General features: G+C 42.8%; 2 protein-coding genes across 3 annotated transcripts in view; both read left to right on the plus strand.

Moving 5' to 3' along the window:
* Positions 1–4603, plus strand: part of LOC123363284 (macrophage mannose receptor 1-like) — a 55731-nt gene extending 51128 nt beyond the window's left edge. Inside the window, exons 29-30 of the mRNA XM_045004149.1 lie at positions 2130–2171; positions 3324–4603. Coding sequence (XP_044860084.1) covers positions 2130–2171; positions 3324–3550 — 269 coding nt within the window. The 3' untranslated portion in view covers positions 3551–4603. The remainder of the gene's footprint in view (positions 1–2129; positions 2172–3323) is intronic.
* Positions 4604–12365: 7762 nt separating this feature from the next.
* Positions 12366–18603, plus strand: part of LOC123365152 (macrophage mannose receptor 1-like) — a 53805-nt gene continuing 47567 nt past the window's right edge. For both annotated transcript variants that reach the window (XM_045007808.1, XM_045007809.1), the window contains exons 1-2: positions 12366–12511; positions 18024–18425. In XM_045007808.1, coding sequence (XP_044863743.1) covers positions 12451–12511; positions 18024–18425 — 463 coding nt within the window. In that variant the 5' untranslated portion in view covers positions 12366–12450. The remainder of the gene's footprint in view (positions 12512–18023; positions 18426–18603) is intronic.

The raw sequence follows: 18603 nt of genomic DNA on the forward strand, positions 1-18603 counted from the left end.
TGCCATGTGAAGATACATGGTGTACTGTGTTCCAGTGGCAGGGAGGAAGGCCAGTTCCGGTTAAGCAATCACTAAACTGGATCTTCACCCAGAACTCAAATAGAAATCTTTTAAAAGCTAGAAAAAATGTTTTGGTTAGCATTTATCTTATTGCTGTGCAACTCAGCACCATCTGCCTTTGTCAGGAAGCAGCTCTATCAAAATATCATGAGCTATGCTGCTCTTGTGGTATTTCTGACTCAACTCAAACAGCAAGTACTAGAAATATGATACAAAAGCTTGATTTCCTGTCCAATTTTGCAACATACACAGATTGGTATAAGTTCTACATTTTGTGAGGTTCACCTATTATTAGTCTCTTCTCCTAAGTGGGTGCCCCAGACATCAGCTTTTCATGCAAGTGGTAGCATTAGGGCCTTCCAGATGAGTGAGTGCCTGATTTGAGACAATTCTCCTATATCTTTTATCATGAGTTCATAGCATTATAGACCAATAAACGTTTTGTTGCCAAATATATTGGAAAGTACTAAGTCAGTGCTGACACCTGGTTAGTACTTGTGGGACTGATTGTCTCCAACCCCTATGTGGAAGCTCAATGTGGGGTGAACATGCAAGGAGCCTTCCTACCCTTTTGTTCCCCGAAACAGGGCCCAGCCACAATTGACAGAAAGGGAGCATAGCTGTGGTCACATGGTGGCATAGTAGGCACATTCCCTTTGCACTCCTGTATGCACTGGAAGGCACTATGCCTCCCTCCAGCATGACATTTCGGGGTGCTCCTCTTGGAGATGTGCAAATCTGTACTGCCTCCTGCTCAGGGCTGTGTCTGAAAGATACAGTCTGCCTTTTAATAGCAGTGAAGTCCCACTGCCCATATTTGAAATTTGCACTTGAGTTCATAATCATCCAGTTGCCATTGAAGTATTGGTAAGTGGTATTCATTGTAAAAGCCTTGAAGACAGCGCTCTCATTGCAGACAGCACAGTGAAATAGCATAAGACAACTGAGCTGGTACAAATCAAGTGTTTGAGAACTGAACCCTGTAGATGCAAAAATTATGAGCTGCAAATACTGGAGCATGTTAAACTAAAACCTACCATGTCTTGACTAGGCTGTGTACAGTACAGAAAAGTAGGACATTTTTTCATCATTTGAACATGCTAGGCCAGTTTCTCTCCTGTACTGAGATCTCTTCAGTGCAAGAGATTCGGGGCCATCAGGGAGCCAGCTATGCCAGGGCTGAGTGGGCAGTTGGTATAGGAGCCAGCTCTGGAGTCTTTGCATCAGCAGAGCCCTCCCACAGGGAGAATTCTCAGCTAGGAGGCTGTGGCCAGATCTGGTATCTTTGCACTGCCTGAGAGGTACAACAGGAAAAGTGGTCAGGACAGTGGGGGTGGGAGACTGGCCATTCTCTCAGAGTGGCAGCCATGTTAGTCTGTATCAGCAAAAACAACAAGAAGTATTTGTGGCACCTTAGAGACTAACAGATTTATTTGGGCATAAGCTTTCATGGGCTAAAACCCACTTCATCAGATGCATTTTATGCCCAAATAAATTTGTTAGTCTCTAAGGTGCCACAAGTACTCCTTGTTGTTTTTGGCCATTCTTTGGGGATTATCATTAAATGAGCTATAAAACATGACTGGTGCATCACACATTTTAAGTAATTCCCAAACTTTTTTGGCAGAATGACAACTGCAAATATCTATGTTCACATTAGGCCGTTAGGTCATTAGGTCATTAGGCACATGTTTAACTGTGAGCATGTGAGTAATGCCATTGAAGTCAATGGGACTACTCACATCCTTAAATATCTTCATGAATCAGAGTCTCACTGTGCTTGGACATTATTTGATTATTTATCAAGAAGCAAGTACAGTAAGAAACTTTTATCGCTAAAGTGTTTGGGTTCTGCTACAATGAATGTCAAGTTAAAGTGGGTACCACATTTTTCATCTTTGTTAGTTTCATTTAGGAAATGCATCTACAATAAATGAATAAAGCAGTATGACTAAAGCAGTAATTGTTTGTACAGTGTGTGCTTTACTGCATATATAATTTTAAGGGTAAAATGCAGCTGTTTGCAGATTTTGACTAAATGTGGGGTTATTTGTTTTTGTTTTTGCAAGTGATTGAAGCTCAACCAAGTGAGAATCTAATAATTAAGAAAGGTAGGACTATTTTCTTCACAAATAACTTCAAAGATAAATCCACATAAGTTTATAACTGTTATTTATTGTGTTTTCTGCCATAATTACTATAAAATGCATGTCAATGTCCTAAAATATCCATATATCTTGTTCATGCCTAAGGGCAGGACTCTCTCCCTCCTTAAGTGGGAGTGAGTTTTGAATAACGTTGAGGGGTAAGGTTATTCTTTTTCCATATTCTCCTTTCCATGGTGTCACTTCTTTACAGTCAAAAAATATCTCTGCAAACTGACAATATATTCAAACATAAAATACTGTCTTTCCGCTCCCCTGATCCTGGGCCAGCCAGGGGCTAAATGACCCCCAGATTACCCTGAGGCTACAGGCACCTATAAGGACTATGGCACAGCCTGGGGATCAAGGGAAGTGCCATGTGCTGTGTCCCTCAGCCTGCCCTCTCCCAGGGCTGCCCAGAGGATTCAGGGGGCCTGGGGCAAAACAATTTCAGGGGCCCCTTCCATAAGAAAAAGTTGCAATACTGTAGAATACTATATTCTCGTGGGGGCCCCTGCAGGGTCCGGGGCAAATTGCCCCACTTGCTCCCCCTCTCTGGGCGGCCCTGCCCTCTCCCCTCCCCAATATGCTCCTATGTGGCCTCACAGGTGTAAATCAGCGGTTTGACCAAATGCTCCCTGCTCTCTGAGCTACACTCAACATAGGACTGTAGGTGGGGTGAAGGGGGTGGGGGAAGAAGGTGACTTTAAGTTCATCCCCAGCATGACTTAGAGCTACCTATGACCCCAGGAGGCTGTTGTGGCATCTCAGAATAGCTGAAGTGCATTGGCACCCTGACTGTTTCCTCTTTATCTCAGCCATTTTCTCCATGCTCAGGGCCAGGAGCAGATTGACCTAGAGACAGTGTGCTAGCCTGAGAAAATTCTAGGCTAGGGAAATCATCAGTAGACTGGCTGAGCTAGCTTTCTGGTCTTTTTTAGCTGCCTGAACAGTGCAGAGGGGTCACAGGATGGTTGAGGGTTCTTCAAAAGGAATTAACTCCTGATTTACATCAGTGTGAGTGAGAAGAGACTAAAGCCAATGTTTTTTCTCTAGTCTGCTGCCTAATATCTATCCTAAGAATTGTCTCTCTAGTAATTATTTTTCATTTATTTTCAGAAACACCTGCCCATGGCACAGTTTGGATTCTAAGTATTCTGGTCCTTATTCTAGTAGGAGCAGGCCTCACAGCCTATTTCTTATTCAGGAAAAAAAGACAAAATAAACTACAAACAGATGCCAGCTTCAATAATGTGCTATTAGAACACAGAGATACCGTAACTGGAGAGAGTGACACAAAGGATTCTGCGGACAAGAAAGAGCAAAATGAACACACTGTCATCTAGTGTGATAAAATAACTGAATTGCATGTCTGATTTTGAGAAAAAATTATGTAACTGGAATGAATGAAATCTTAAGCAAATTTGCATTCTCCTAGTACACTGTTTTGAACTCCTCATATATACCTAGTAGCCAAGGCAATTATCCCTTTTATAATCTTGAAAATGTCCTGGAACAATTTCACAGGAGGGAGACTTTTGAACATGCACAGTGTGGATAACTAACAAGTATGGCAAATAGACAACTGAAGAAAACTAAAATGAAACACGTAGCAGTGTGAATTAACACTCAGGCATCTTTGGTTTTTAGAGTCTTGCATCGCCATTAACCATAAAGAGTGTCAAGACAGCTGAATAGTGAGAATTGTCTCAGCAAAGCAGGTATCCTATAAATGTCACTCAAGAGATCCAGCTGTTTAGACTATACATCAGTTCAACATTTAAAAGACTGTAGTGTTATTTCAGTCAAGATAACTTTGATATGTATAATTTATAATTATATAATATATGTAATTATATTATATAATATATAAAAATTTGATCTACAAAATAGATCACAATAATCTTACTTTTACACAAATTGTTTTACCCACTTTATTAGTTCAGTATTATAATCTTAGTTTGTGACTTTGTAATACGATTTCTGTAAGCTAATCAAATTTATGTCATGTGTGGATTAAAATATTTTTCTCACAATATATGAATAGGTGAAAGTCAAATGTAAATGTTTTTCCCTCATTCATACCTCCAGTTTCAGTTTTGTAAAATAAATAAGGCTGTTTATTTCCTACAGGCTTGCATTTTTATGATTCTATGACTATGAATATTTTTGTATCAGCTTCAAATTAACATTAAATATGTAAAGAAAAGGATTTGTTAGATAAGCAATGATCAGCTTAACATGCAGAGCTGCTGATCAAGTGAAGTATTTACTTGTGAGATGGATTGGCTAAGACCATGTGGGAACAATAAAGTATGTACAACAAACGCCTGTCTAAAAAGAGAAATAAACAATAGGGCAGATGCAAAATAAAGCTGTCTGTGCCCATTTTTATTTCAGTTTGATGTGGGTTGTGCATTTCATTATCGTGCCCTCCATGACTTGCTTTGGAAACTGTAACAGTGCTTGAATTGAAATGCTCTGGACCATATGACATACCAACATTTCTTGGTAGCATTCCACCTGACAGAGATACTGGACTCTCTTACCTTTCTGTAAATCTTAGGACATCTGTGCCAGATTGCAGAAAGACCTGTGTCCAAGGAACAAGAGAGAGCCAGGAAATCAAGTGTTCTGAGAAGAAAAACCTGCAAAACCAAACTCTCCTCAAAGCAGAGCCCCCGCTCTGGAACTCCTTTCCTCTGCAATCCCTCTGAGCCAATGTCTAGCCACTTTTAAAATATGGTTCACGATACACCTTTATTTGGCTTCTTCCAGATAATGACATTTTACTTATGGCCCTTATATGTTTGGTTGCTGGGAAGAGGGCTTAGGGGAGAGTCAGTTTCTGTCTCTTTAAGGACTGGGTGAAAGGGTGTGTTTTGTTTTATTTTTTGGTGGCACCTGGGTGACATGATGGTAGGTACCTAAGATAACCCTCATACTAAATAGGTAAAGACAGGTTTCTACATTTCAAAAATGGGCAGTTATGTTTTTGAGGTGAAAAAGAACATGATTTTTAATCTGGGTTTTCTATGGCAGGCAAAGTCAAAGGCCAGATCCTCATGTCACCAGGGTTTGAATCCCCTTCCTCTTGTTTAAAAGCGGTTTGCCAACAAAATTTTGATCCAGATACACGAACAAAACAAAGACAAAGGTGCTCAAAAACACACAAGTAATGTCCCATAATGAAGAAATAGTAACTTACATAAGAAATAGAGAAAAAGGAAACAGCACTTTTAAGTTCTTACGTAAGTTTATAATACAGAGATCTGTTAGCAAGACTAGCAGAAACAGGAGCTAGAAATACTGCACCATCTGTTTCCTGTCAAAACCAATAAGAACATAAGAATGGCCCTACTGGGTCAGACCAAAGGTCCAGCTAGCCAAGTATCCTGTCTTCCGATAGTGGCCAATGACAGGTGCCCCAGAGGGAATGAACAGAACAGGCAATCATCAAATGATCCATCTCCTGTCGCTCGTTTTATCAATAATGATAAAATTGCTTCCAATAGACAATAGAAAACAAATATTAGAAGTTCACATCATAAAGTTCATAACATGAGACATCTCTATAAGACTTAGAGTAGGAGGGACCCTCATTACTCCTTTGTTTCTGGCCTCAAACCCATTTCTTTTGTCATAGTCATGTACTTGTAAGTCAATTCTGAGGCGGACACAGCTTCATTTCAGACCCAGAGGTCTACAAAGTGCTTTTTGATCTCAGATGAAATTATGCTTTCCCTTGCAGTGCATCTTGCAAGAACTGACTTCATAATGGAATTGATTGAAAATTTTTAAAATTTTTAGAAAAATAAATTAGCAAATACTCACCAGCAATCACACACCACACAACAAAAACACTAACCCAGGAACCTATCCTTGCAACAAAGCCCATTGCCAACTCTGTCCACATATCTATTCAGGGGACACCATCATAAGACCTAATCACATCAGCCACATTAGCAGAGGCTCGTTCACCTGCACATCTACCAATGTGATATGTACCAGCAATGTCCCTCTGCCATGTACATTGGCCAAAACGGACAGTCTCTACGTAACAGAATAAATGGACACAAATCAGACGTCAAGAATTATAACATTCAAAAACCAGTAAGAGAACACTTCAATCTCCCCAGTCACTCAATTAACAGACCTAAAAGTTGCAATATTACAACAAAAAAACTTCAAAAACAGACGCCAATGAGAGACTGCTGAATTGGAATTAATTTGCAAAATGGACACCATTAAATTAGGCTTGAATAAAGACTGGAAGTGGATGGGTCATTACACAAAGTAAAATTATTTCCCCATGTTTATTCTTCCCCCACACACACATACTGTTCCTCACACCTTCTTGTCAACTGCTGCAAATGGACCATTTTGATTATCACTACAAAAAGTTTTTTTTCTCTACTGATGGTAATAGCTCACCTTAATTGATCACTCTTGTTAGTGTGTGTATGGTAACACCCATTGTTTCATGTTCTCTATGGGTATATATATATATATCTTCCTACTGTATTTTCCACTGCATGCATCCGATGAAGTGGGCTGTAGCTCACTTAAATTTGTTAGTCTCATTCATACATTCGATGTTGTGTCCCCACTAACGCACATGAATTCAGTGGAGTGCATCCACAGTACCGAGGCTAGCATCGAATAGCGGAGCGTTGCACTGTGGTACCTATCCCACAGTTCCCGCAGTCTCTGCCGTCCATTGGAATTGTGGGTTAAGCTCCCAGTGCATGATGGGGCAAAAAACATTCTTATGGGTTTTTTCTGGGCATATGCCTTCACTCGCTCCTCCCTCCATGAAAGCTACGACAGACACCATGCTGCCAGCAGACGGTGCAGCACGGTGCACCGCCTGTCTCCTGGTATGTTCAATCCACTTCAAATGTGCTCCCCTCTTTCTACCTACTCTTTCATCTAACTATTTTCCGCCATTTCTCAGCCATCGTGAATAGAGCTGCACAGCTTCCACTGCTTTTTCCATGTTGTCTGTCCTTGGCTCCCGTGGAAGCTACAGAAGGCAACAATTCCCTGCCGTCTCTCACCCATCGTGAACAGAGCCACACAGCTTCTGCCACAAACTCTGCTCTCGCCACTTTTTCCATGTTGTCGATCCTGGGCTTCCATTGAAGCTACAGAAGGCAACAATTCCCTGCTGTTTCTCAGCCATCGTGAACAGAGCCGCACAGACAATCTGGAGAAAGCAGCAGAAGCTGTCCTGGGCTCCCATGGAAGCTACAGAAGACAACCATTTACCGCCTTTTATCAGCCATCTTGAACGAAACAGCTCATTTTGTGCCCTTTTTCAAGGATTACCCATGCAGGCGCCATTGCGTGGCAAACATGGAGCCCGCTCAGATCTCTGCTGCAGTTTTGACCATTGTAAATACCTCACACATATCCAGCAGTATGTTCAGTACGTGCAAAACCGGGCAAGGAAGCGACAACAGTGCAATTACTATACTGATGAGAACATGGACACAGACGTTCCTAGATGCAGGGCATGTGGCGATTGGGAGATCATAGTGGCATTGGGGCAGGTTCATGCTGTGGAACGCCGATTCTGGGCCTGGGAAACAAGCACAGACTGGTGGGACTGCATAGTGTTGCAGGTCTAGGATGATTCCCAGTGGCTGCGAAACTTTCTAATACATAGGGCCACTTTCATGGAACTTTGTGACTTGCCGTCCCCTGCCCTGAAGTGCAAAGACACCAAAATGAAAGCAGCCCTCACTGCTGAGAAGTGAGTGGCCATAGCACTGTGGAAGCTTGCAATGCCCGACAGCTACCGGTCAGTCGGGAATCAGTTTGGAGTGGGCAAATCTACTGTAGGGTCTGCTGTGCTGCAAGTAGCCAACACAATCATTGAGCAGCTGCTATGAAGGGTAGTGACTTTGGGAAATGTGCAGACCACTGTGGATGGCTTTTATGTGCTGGGGTTCCCTAACTGCAGCAGGGTGATAGACGGAACGCATATCCCCATTTTGGCCCCAGCACACCATAGCAGCCAGTACATAAACTGCAAGGGGTACTTTTGCATGGTGCTGCAAGCACTGGTGGATCACAAGGGACATTTCACCGACATCAGTGTGGGATGGCCGGGAAAGGTGCATGACGCTCGCATCTTCAGGAACTCTGGTCTGTTTGAACAGCTGCAGGAAGGGACTTACTTTCCAGACCAGAAAATTACTGTTGGGGATGTTGAAATGCCTATAGTTATCCTTGGGGACCCAGCCTACCCCTTAATGCCATGGTTCATGAAGCTGTACACAGGCACCCTGGACAGTAGTAAGGAGCAGTTCAACTATAGGCTGAGCAAGTGCAGCATGGTGGTGGACTGTGCTTTTGGACGTTTGAAAGGGCGCTGGCACAGTTTACTGACTCGGTTAGATCTCGGCACAACCAATATTCCCATTGTTATTGCTGCTTGTTGTGTGCTCCACAATATCTGTGAGAGTAAGGGGGAGATGTTTATGGCGGGGTGGGAGGTTGAGGCAACTCACCTGGCTGCCAGTTTTGCACAGCCAGACAACAGGGCGATTAGAAGAGTGTGTTCCTGTAATGCTTTATGAGACTCCGCAATTGTTTGCCTCCATGCATTCAGCTGGGCCCTATCAGTGCGGGAGGACTGCATGAGCTCAGCGAACATGTCCTCCCGAGTTCGTTTTTTCCGCCTTCTAATCTGGACCAGCCTCTGGGACGGAGTAGATAGGGGCCAAGTTCAAACATTTGCACCTGCGGGAGGAGAAAAAGGGAGGGTAGTATTTTAAAAAATACATTGCAGAGAACAAAGGGGGCACTTTGGTATGAGTAAGCCATCACACACGGCCAGGCAACAGAATTCAGCTTGCAGGCAGCCCCTAGGGGCACGCAGGGTTCTGCTTCTTCTACATTCATTTCAATGCTTTCAAACTGCTGGGCCCCCTTTCCCACAGCAAGCAAAGCCTCGTGGGTTTGCCATGTAAAAGGAGGTCCTGCGGACTCTCTGGGATGATCACTGCACACATAACCACCACCCCTCGCCCCCCACCGCATGGCTCCAGTCAGCTTAGTAAACGCGAACAACCCAGCGCGGCTGGGTCCCCCCACTCACCGCGTGGCCCCGATCAGGCTCTCACTCACCAGGGTCATGGAACAGGAGCCCACCTTGGGAGTGAGGGGAGGCTATTGGATCCAGCGTTAAGATTAGTTCCTGGCTAGAGGGGAAAACGGATTTCCCACTTGCCGCCTGTGCACTGTCCTCCTTCTCCTCCTCCTCTTCGTCCTCCAATGTCTCTTCCTCCTCGCTCCGTGCAACTCCCCCCTTGCAGGTGTCCACGGACAGTGGTGGCATCACCCCCCATAATTGCATGAAGCTCATAATCGCAGAAGCAGAATGTATGGGGCTGTGACCCAGAGTGCCTGGCTTTTTGGTATGCTTGCCTGAGCTCCTTGAATTTTGTACAACACTGCTCTGGGTCCCTGGAGTAGCCTCTTTCCGTCATGGCCCTGGAGACTTTAGCATAGGTATTTGCTTTCTGGGTTTTGGAATGTAGTTCTGCCATAACAGACTCATCTGCCCAGCATGCGATGAGATACAGTACCTCCCGTTCGGACTATGCTGGGGCTCGTCTGCGAATCCAGGACTGCATGGTCACCTGTGATGGTGGACTGTGCTGATGGTCACCTGTGCTACTGGTGACCAAACAGGAAATGAAATTCAAAAGTTCCCGGGGATTTTCCTGCCCACCTGGCTAGCACATTGGAGTTGAGAGTGTTGACCAGAGCGGTCACAAGGGAGCATCCTGGGATAGCTCCCGGAGGCCAATAATGTCGAATTGCATCCACAATACCTTTAACCCAGGACTGCGATCTTGATTTAAGCACTACTCCACTTGCCGAGATGGAGTACAGAAATTGAATTAAAGAGCCCTTTAAATCGAAAAAACCCGTTTGGTCATGTGGACAGAATCTTTTTCTTCTGAAATAACTCAGCTAATTCCAAAATAACAGGCTAGTGTAGACCAGGCCTTAGTTTGTCACAGTGTGGAGGCAACTTCCTGCTTAGCTCTCCTGCTGTTGTAAAAAAGGGGTAGTGAAACAGTCTGAAGCTGGCCTGGATGAACTCATTGATACTCAGACAGGAAACAGGCAAAACCTTACATTCCATAGCTATTTGTTTATCAGCATTTCTTTAGAATTCAGCAGCTTATCCAATGCCTCCCATTTTGCAGAGCTCCTTAAGGATTGTCCTTCCCTCTTGAGTTTATGTGGAGCTGTTATATCAGACAGCTTGTCTAATAGAGCTGTGTGGAGGATGGAAGATCCATTTTGCAACGAATTTTGAGATTTCAAAAACTGGCTTTTTTCTAAACTGGAACCACCCCTGCCTCCCCCCAACACCACATTGTGAAATTCTCCGCAAAGTAGTCAGCTCAACTGAAACATTTCATTTTGATTCATACTCTTGTTTATCATTTTGTATTATAAGATATATTCATAATGTATCATACAAAACAGAAACCATTTTAAATGAAGTCATTTTGAAATAATTGAAATGCTTCATTATGAAAATGTTATAATGGGACATTCTTCTGAAACAGAATTCCAGCTAAGTTGACCTGATTTCTCAAAGCATTTAAATGCTGATGGAATATGGTTCAAAGTTTCTCCAACCAGCTCTGTTCTCTAATGCTTGCATTTGGACCTCTCTATTTCATTATTGCTGCATTGGTAAATCTGATTTTGGATTTTATGAGCACATAAGCACACAGATACCTACCCACCTTTAATTCAAGTTACCACTTCTCTCAGCCTACCTGGTATATGAGGAAGTATAACTATGTAGATTAATTGTTGAGTCAGAACTCTTCTAGCACATATATAGATCCATAATGTCCTGATTAGGTGTGTCACCATTGATTGCCAGGATCCAATACAACTTTCCCTTCACAGAAGTGTGTCCTCATTGATAGATGTGATGCCGTCACTCTCTAGCTAGCTGAATGCCTTCTCTTTTAAATCATATTTTTCAAACAGTGCAATCCGTAATTGTGAGAACTAACTCGCAAAAAAATATAAAATCATGCATGCTATTTCCCCTCTTCATCTTCCCCACCCCTGCCTTCCTCCTTTCATGCTGGAAGAAATGTTAAACATACTGTGGAAGTTTACTCTTGGCTTACACAGTGTAAACCAGGTAGCAGGTCCGGTGGTGGAAGGTCAGCGTTGTGGAGTTTGTGGTGATGCAAGACAGCACATGGGGTGAAACTTTCAAAAGCACCTAGTAGCCCTAGTCTCTTTTTCAGAAGGTGGCTTTCTCTGGCAAATGGAGAATAAACTAAGATAAAGGCCAGCTGTAATGTTAGTGTTAGAACCTTAGCTATTTCCAAGCATTTTGACATTCAGGATTTTGGTCTACAATATTTTAAATTCCTAATGCTTCAATGGCAGCTTGGTCCAGGGGATAGGGTACATGATGGCACAGCCCTGACAACTTGCCTTCTCTGCTAAAAAAGGTATATTTTTAACTCAAGGAAACTAATGTATACAAGCTATCCTGAGGTAAAAACACAGGAAAGAATAGGCATGTTTGTTTTGCTGTGAGATAAACTATGCAAGGTCAACCCCAGGCATATGTATTGTGCTGACCCAGCCTAGCTTACTTCATGATACAACTAAAGTGCCTTGTCTTCACTGTGTTTTGTTTTTTAACCTCAGGAGAGCTCGTGTACGTTAGTTTCCTTGAGGTAAAATATATATTTTTTTAAAGTAATGACAAGGCCTGGGAGTCAGAAGACCTTTTTCTATTCTCTGCTCCACTGCTGGCTTTCTAAGTATGTTTTTGAGAGTTAAAGTTCATTTTTGACGGAAAGGGAACAGCTTTGCTCTTTTATTCTGTTTGCTCCCTGATACCTTCACTAGAGAGTTGATTGACCTGACAGTCCAACAACTGATTCATCTGTGAAACTAACGTAAGTCCAGAAAAACAGTATTGATCTGCCACTATTTATTGCCTGCATTTCTATGGAAGGACATTTTGTTCTTAGGAGCGAAGTTTACACTCTGAATTTGAGTTAGTTTAAAAAGCCACGTGACAGGATATTTCCTTATTTAGAGCCCAGAGCTTTCCCCTGATCTGTCAGCCTTTTGAAACTGAGGAGGACCTGCCACCTAGCTTGTTTGAGAAGGATTTTATTGACAGCAACAAATTACAATACATCTCTTGGTGGAAAGGAGTTAAACATTTGTGATGACTCTCTCCATTTTGCTGGTTTTTCTCTCTCTCATTCACAGTACTTTGCAGCTACTGGGTAAGTCACTGTTTTGTCTCCGGTATCAGAGTGGATTTGAAAATGCTTCTCCTTCTTACCCTTTTCCTTTAACCTTTGACACTCTGGTCCAGTCTGTTTATTTTGCATTTATTATTATTCCTAATTTGAGTGATTTAAAGAAATGGGCTAGAGAGGCTTATCCAGATGTGTTGGATCCTTCTCAGAATAAGGTAAATATTTACTGAAGCAGCAGGGTCCAGGCCTAGCAGGGGAGCAGAAGTAATAGCAGAGGCAGACACACTTAGGTGCAATCTTGAAGATTCCTGTAGGATCTGATTTAATCAGCAATATATATCTATATAAAAGAATAAAACATATTGGATGTGTACCTTCTTCCACTTTAGATGAGCTTGTAAAGGAAAAGATGTGACTTGCAAATAAATAATTGGATGTTGAAGTGGGGCTATGTGGCTGTTAGAAATATATAAGCTTGTGTGTAAAAATGTGTGAAAGATATAGGCAGAAACTGGTTGTGAGCATTGGCACATAAGATTGGATGTGCATATTTAACTCTGAATAAGAACTTTTGGCTCAAATCATGGTTGGCCCTGCATTCTTAGAATCATAGAATCTCAGGGTTGGAAGGGACCTCAGGAGGTCATCTAGTCCAACCCCCTGCTCAAAGCAGGACCAATCCCCAACTAAATCATCCCAGCCAGGGCTTTGTCAAGCCTGATCTTAAAAACCTCTAAGGAAGGAGATTCCACCCCACTCCCCTAAGTAACCCATTCCATGGCTCCACCACCCTCCTAGTGAAAAAGTTTTTCCTAATATCCAACCTAAACCTCCCCCACTGCAACTTGAGACTATTACTCCTTGTTCTGTCATCTGCTACCACTGAGAACAGTCTAGATCCATCCTCTTTGGAACCCCCTCATTCCAAAGAGGATGGCTCTAGATCAGGTAGTTGAAGCAGCTATCAAATCCCCCCTCATTCCTCTCTTCTGCAGACTAAACAATCCCAGTTCCCTCAGCTTCTCCTCATAAGTCCTGTGCTCCAGCCCCCTAATCATTTTTGTTGCCCTCCAATGGACTCTTTCCAATTTTCCCACATCTTTCTTGTAGTGTGGGGCCCAAAACTGGACACAGTACTCCAGATGAGGCCTCACCAATGTCAAATAGAGGGGAATGATCACATCCCTTGATCTGCTGGCAATGCCCCTACTTATACAACCCGAAGTGCCGTTCGCCTTCTTGGCAACAAGGGCACACTGTTGACTCATAACCAGCTTCTCATCCACTGTTATCGCTAGGTCCTTTTCTGCAGAACTGCTGCATAGCCATTCAGTTCCTAGTCTGTAGCAGTCCATGGGATACTTCCATCCTAAGTGCAGAACTTTGCACTTGTCCTTGTTGAATCTCATCAGATTTCTTTTGACCCAATCCTCTAATTTGTCTAGGTCCCTCTGTATCCTATCCCTACCCTCCAGCATATCTACCACTCCTCCCAGTTTAGTGTCATCTGCAAACTTGCTGAAGGTGCAGTCCACGCCATCCTCCAGATCATTAATGAATATGTTGAACAAAACCATCCACAGGACCAGCCCTTGGGGCACTCTGCTTGATACTGGCTGCCAACTAGACATGGAGTCATTGATCATTATCCGTTAAGCATGATGATCTAGACAGCTTTCTATCCACCTTATAGTTAATTCATCCAGTCCATAATTCTTTAACTTGCCAGCAAGAATACTGTGGGAGACCATATCAAAAGCTTTGCTAAAGTCAAGGAATAACACATCCACTGCTTTCCCCTCATCCACAGAGCCAGTTATCTCCTCATAGAAGGCAATTAGGTTAGTCAGGCATGACTTGCCCTTGGTGAATCCATGCTGACTGTTCCTGATCCTCTCCTCTAAGTGCTTCAGAATTGACTCCTTGAGGACCTGCTCCATGATTTTTCCAGGGACTGAGGTGAGGCTGACTGACCTGTAGTTCCCTGGATCCTCCTCCTTCCCTTTTTTAAAGATGGGCACTACATTAGCCTTTTTCCAGTCATCTGGGACCTCCCCCGACTGCCATAAGTTTTCAAAGATAATGGCCAAAGGCTCTGCAATCACATCTGCCAACTCCTTTAGCACTCTCGGATGCAGTGCATCCGGCCCCATGGACTTGTGCTCATCCAGCTTTTCTAAATAGTCCTGAACCACTTCTTTCTCCACAGAGGGCTGGTCACCTCCTTCCCATGCTGTGCTGCCCAGTGCAGCAGTCTGGGACCTGATCTTGTTCATGAAGACAGAGGCAAAAAAAGCATTGAGTACATTAGCTTTTTCCACATCCTCTGTCACTAGGTTGCCTCCCTCACTTAGTAAGGGGCCCACACTTTCATTGACTTTCTTCTTGTTGCTAACATACCTGAAGAAACCCTTCTTGTTACTCATAACATCTCTTGCTAGCTGCAACTCCAAGTGTGACTTCACCTTCCTGATTTCACTCCTGCATTCCTGAGCAATATTTTTATACTCCTCTCTGGTCATTTGTCCAATCTTCCACTTCTTGTAAGTTTCTTTTTTCTGTTTAAGATTAGCAAGGATTCACTGTTAAGCCAAGCTGGTTGCCTGCCATATTTACTATTCTTTCTACACATCAGGATAATTTGTTCCTGCAACCTCTTTAAAATACAGCCAGCTCTCCTGGACTCCTTTCCCCCTCATGTTATTCTCCCAGGGGATCCTGCCCATCAGTTCCCTGAGGGAGTCAGTCTGCTTTTCTGAAGTCCAGGGTCTGTATTCTGCTGCTCTCCTTTCTTCTTTGTGTCAGGATCCTGAACTAGACCATCTCCTGGTCACTGCCTCCCAGCTTCCCATCCACTTTTGCTTCCCCTACTAATTCTTCCCTGTTAGTGAGCAGCAGGTCAAGAAGAGCTCTGCCCCTAGTTGGTTTCTCCAGCACTTGCACCAGGAAATTGTCCCCCACACTTTCTAAAAACGTCCTGGATTGTCTGTGCATTGCTGTATTGTTCTCCCAGCAGCTATCAGGGTCTCCCATGAGAACCAGGGCCTGTAATCTAGTAACTTCTGTTAGTTGCATCTAAAGACCCTAACTAGCATTGGAGCCACTATGCTAAGTACTTTATAAACACATAGTAAGAAACAGTTTCTGCCCATTTGATGCTTACCATCTAAACACACAAAACTGACAGAGTAGAAGAAAATATTTTTTTTATTATTCCCATTGTACAGCTGGAAAACTGAGGCACAGAGAGATTAAATGACTTGTTCAATGTCACACAGGAAAATGGTAGGCAAACTGGGGAGTGAACCCATATCTCCTGATCCTAATCCAGTACCTTAGTCACAAGACCATCTTTCTTCATGGATCTTGATTACTTGGAGTTTCTCAGATTCTGCTCTGTGGCTTCAACTCTGTTCACCACAGAGCTGTGATGTTAAGACACAATCTAACCATTAGGAATGGAAGTCACTGGGAGCTGTGAGTGTTCTGGAGTCTGAAAATGAGGATTATTCCATTTAGATGCCTAAATATGGATTTAGAACCCTAATTTTGGATACCCAAGTTTGAAACATTTAGTGATAATATAGAATAATTCCTCTTCAGTCTTAACTATACCTAATAGTTGTGTGTAGAGCTCTGTTCGATAAGAAATTCTGTGGTCACACTACAACTGCAGCATGGAATTGTGGGCAATAGACTTGTTTAAAATCACTGATCAGAGGTAGGGCCAAAGCCTATTATACATCTAAGAGAGGTTATTTTTATTTTGAAATTCCATAAAGGTATATTCAGTATATTCATTTGATTTAGAAAAGTTAATGTAACAAGATACAGTTAACATCTATACAGGTGATTGAGGCAATTGATCCCCTCAGCCGCCCCCCGCATTAATTTTTTGTTTTGTTTTATCCATTTAAAAACAATTTGACTTCTTAGCCTCCACTGAGAAGAATAAAGTAAGAGGCCCCTGGCACTGACCACACAGGAATACACAATGACAACAAATAAATGAGGAAAAAGCTTCCTCAGCTGATGCTCAGCCTCTTGGCAGCCTTGTCACTCATTCTCGGAGTTCAGATGGATCCTCCTCAGCTGGGTTGTGGGTAATTGTTCTGCCTTGTCACAAAGGGGCTCCTGTGGCACCTGCTTTGCCAGGCCAAGCAGCCTCTCTGCCTCTTCTGTTGCTGAATTCCCCCTGTTGGAGCTGAGCAGGGAAAGAACAGCCAGCAGGAGCACGTGGTGCCAACATGTGAGGCAGCTCAGAACTGTCCCCAGGCTCCTCCAGCCAGACTCAGCCATCCAGCAAGAATTCCCCGCACCAGCCACTGAGCAACCATAGCCCTCCAATAACACCTTAGCTACCCTCCCAGGTAGCACACACTCACCTGAAAATCCTAACACCCAGCTGTCGCCCAACAGCACTCTGTTTACACCCAAAGAACACCCAGGTACCCCAGTCTCCTATCTAAATCCTGCACCTGTGTCCTATCCTTGCCATAGCTTGGAGCAGGGTGTGTTGACCATAAGATGAGATTTATGGTTATAAGCAAATTATTTACAATATAAAAAATAGCTCATTAAATAATTCGTATAAAATGCTACACATGAGCTCCTTCAACACTTGTGTAAGCTCCAGAGCTAGAACATAGGTACTTCTACAGAGGAAATGCCAGTTCTAGCTTTCCCTATTTATGTTAATTGTAATGTTGCTTAACCATAATTACATATTCTGTGTTTCGTTGCTGTAGTGGAATTTGCCTATCATCTGATTGTATAAGTTATATTAGACTCTTACTGTAACTGCACTAATGAAACATTGGATAACAAGCTATTAGTTTTGTATGCAGTGTAGTTGTAACCATGTCAGTCCCAGGATATTAGTGAGACAAGCTGGGCGAGGTAACGTCTTTTATTGGACCCACTTCGGGTTTCCTTTGACGATGAGGCCTGATAGGTATGATATAGCAAGATCATTCTGTGAAAAGTGTTCACCCACAGGTGATAGGGTATTTTTATCTTTTATCATTTTCCTTTGTGAGTTCATTCAAGAGCAGGGTGATTGTGTGGTTTCACCCACATAGTTATTATTGAGGCATTTAGTGCATCCAGAAAAGCTTCTTGGAAGAAGTTTGTTTCACCCACATAGTTGTTATTGGGCCATTTAGTGCAATCAGAAAAAACTTCTTGGAAGAAGTGTGTTTTTGGGACAAAGTTAAAGGAAAAAAGAAAGTTCCATTATAATTATTGCTTTGTTAAAATGAGGTATAATATAAATTCTTACATTTCTTCTTTGCTTGATTGTCTCTTTGTGTTGTGTATGCACAGGTCACACCTGATTTTTTTTTCCTTCCTACTTACTAGGGCTCCTGAAGATACTGCCTCTGTCGCTATAAGTGGGACTTGAACCCACAATCACTTGCCATGAGTAAAAGGCCCATTCTTGATTTAATAAAACAACACCTCACATCGGCTCACTGTTTTCCTCTCAACCTCTCTCCAACCCAAATGCATTAATTATTCTCATTTTGTTTTGCAGATAATGAAATATTTTTAATATATAATAAAGACCTCAAGCACTGTGTACAAGCTCAGAGTTCTAACTCCGTCACAACTGCCACTTGCAACCAGGACACTGAGTCACAAAAATTCAGGTGGGTCTCTGATCACCAGCTTATGAGTGTAGCATTGAGGCTATGCTTGGGAGTGCCTTCAAAGAAAGACCAGGTGGTGATCACTCTGTATCCTTGTAACAAGACAAGTGAACTCCAACACTGGGAATGCAGAAATGAAACCCTTCTTGCAATCCAAGGAGAAGATTTGTTTTTTAACTCTGGCAGCAGAGAAGAAGGAAAAGTTATGCTGCAGAAGGAATCAGGTGTGAGGAGTAAGTGGAAGATCTATGGAACCACAGATGATTTGTGCTCTCAGGGCTATGAAGGTAAAGTCTGAAAATTAATCTTTTTATTGTTCTGAACTAATTTATTTGTGTATGTGTTAGAGTAATTTGATGTATATTCATCTGATTGTATAATCAGCCATGCTCAGTTCTCATATGAGACTATGGCAGAGCATGACCAGGCTTATACATCCCAACCCTGCAAACACACTCTTCACTT

Source organism: Mauremys mutica, chromosome 2 (genome assembly GCF_020497125.1).
Source record: "Mauremys mutica isolate MM-2020 ecotype Southern chromosome 2, ASM2049712v1, whole genome shotgun sequence".
Classification (NCBI taxonomy): domain Eukaryota; kingdom Metazoa; phylum Chordata; order Testudines; family Geoemydidae; genus Mauremys; species Mauremys mutica.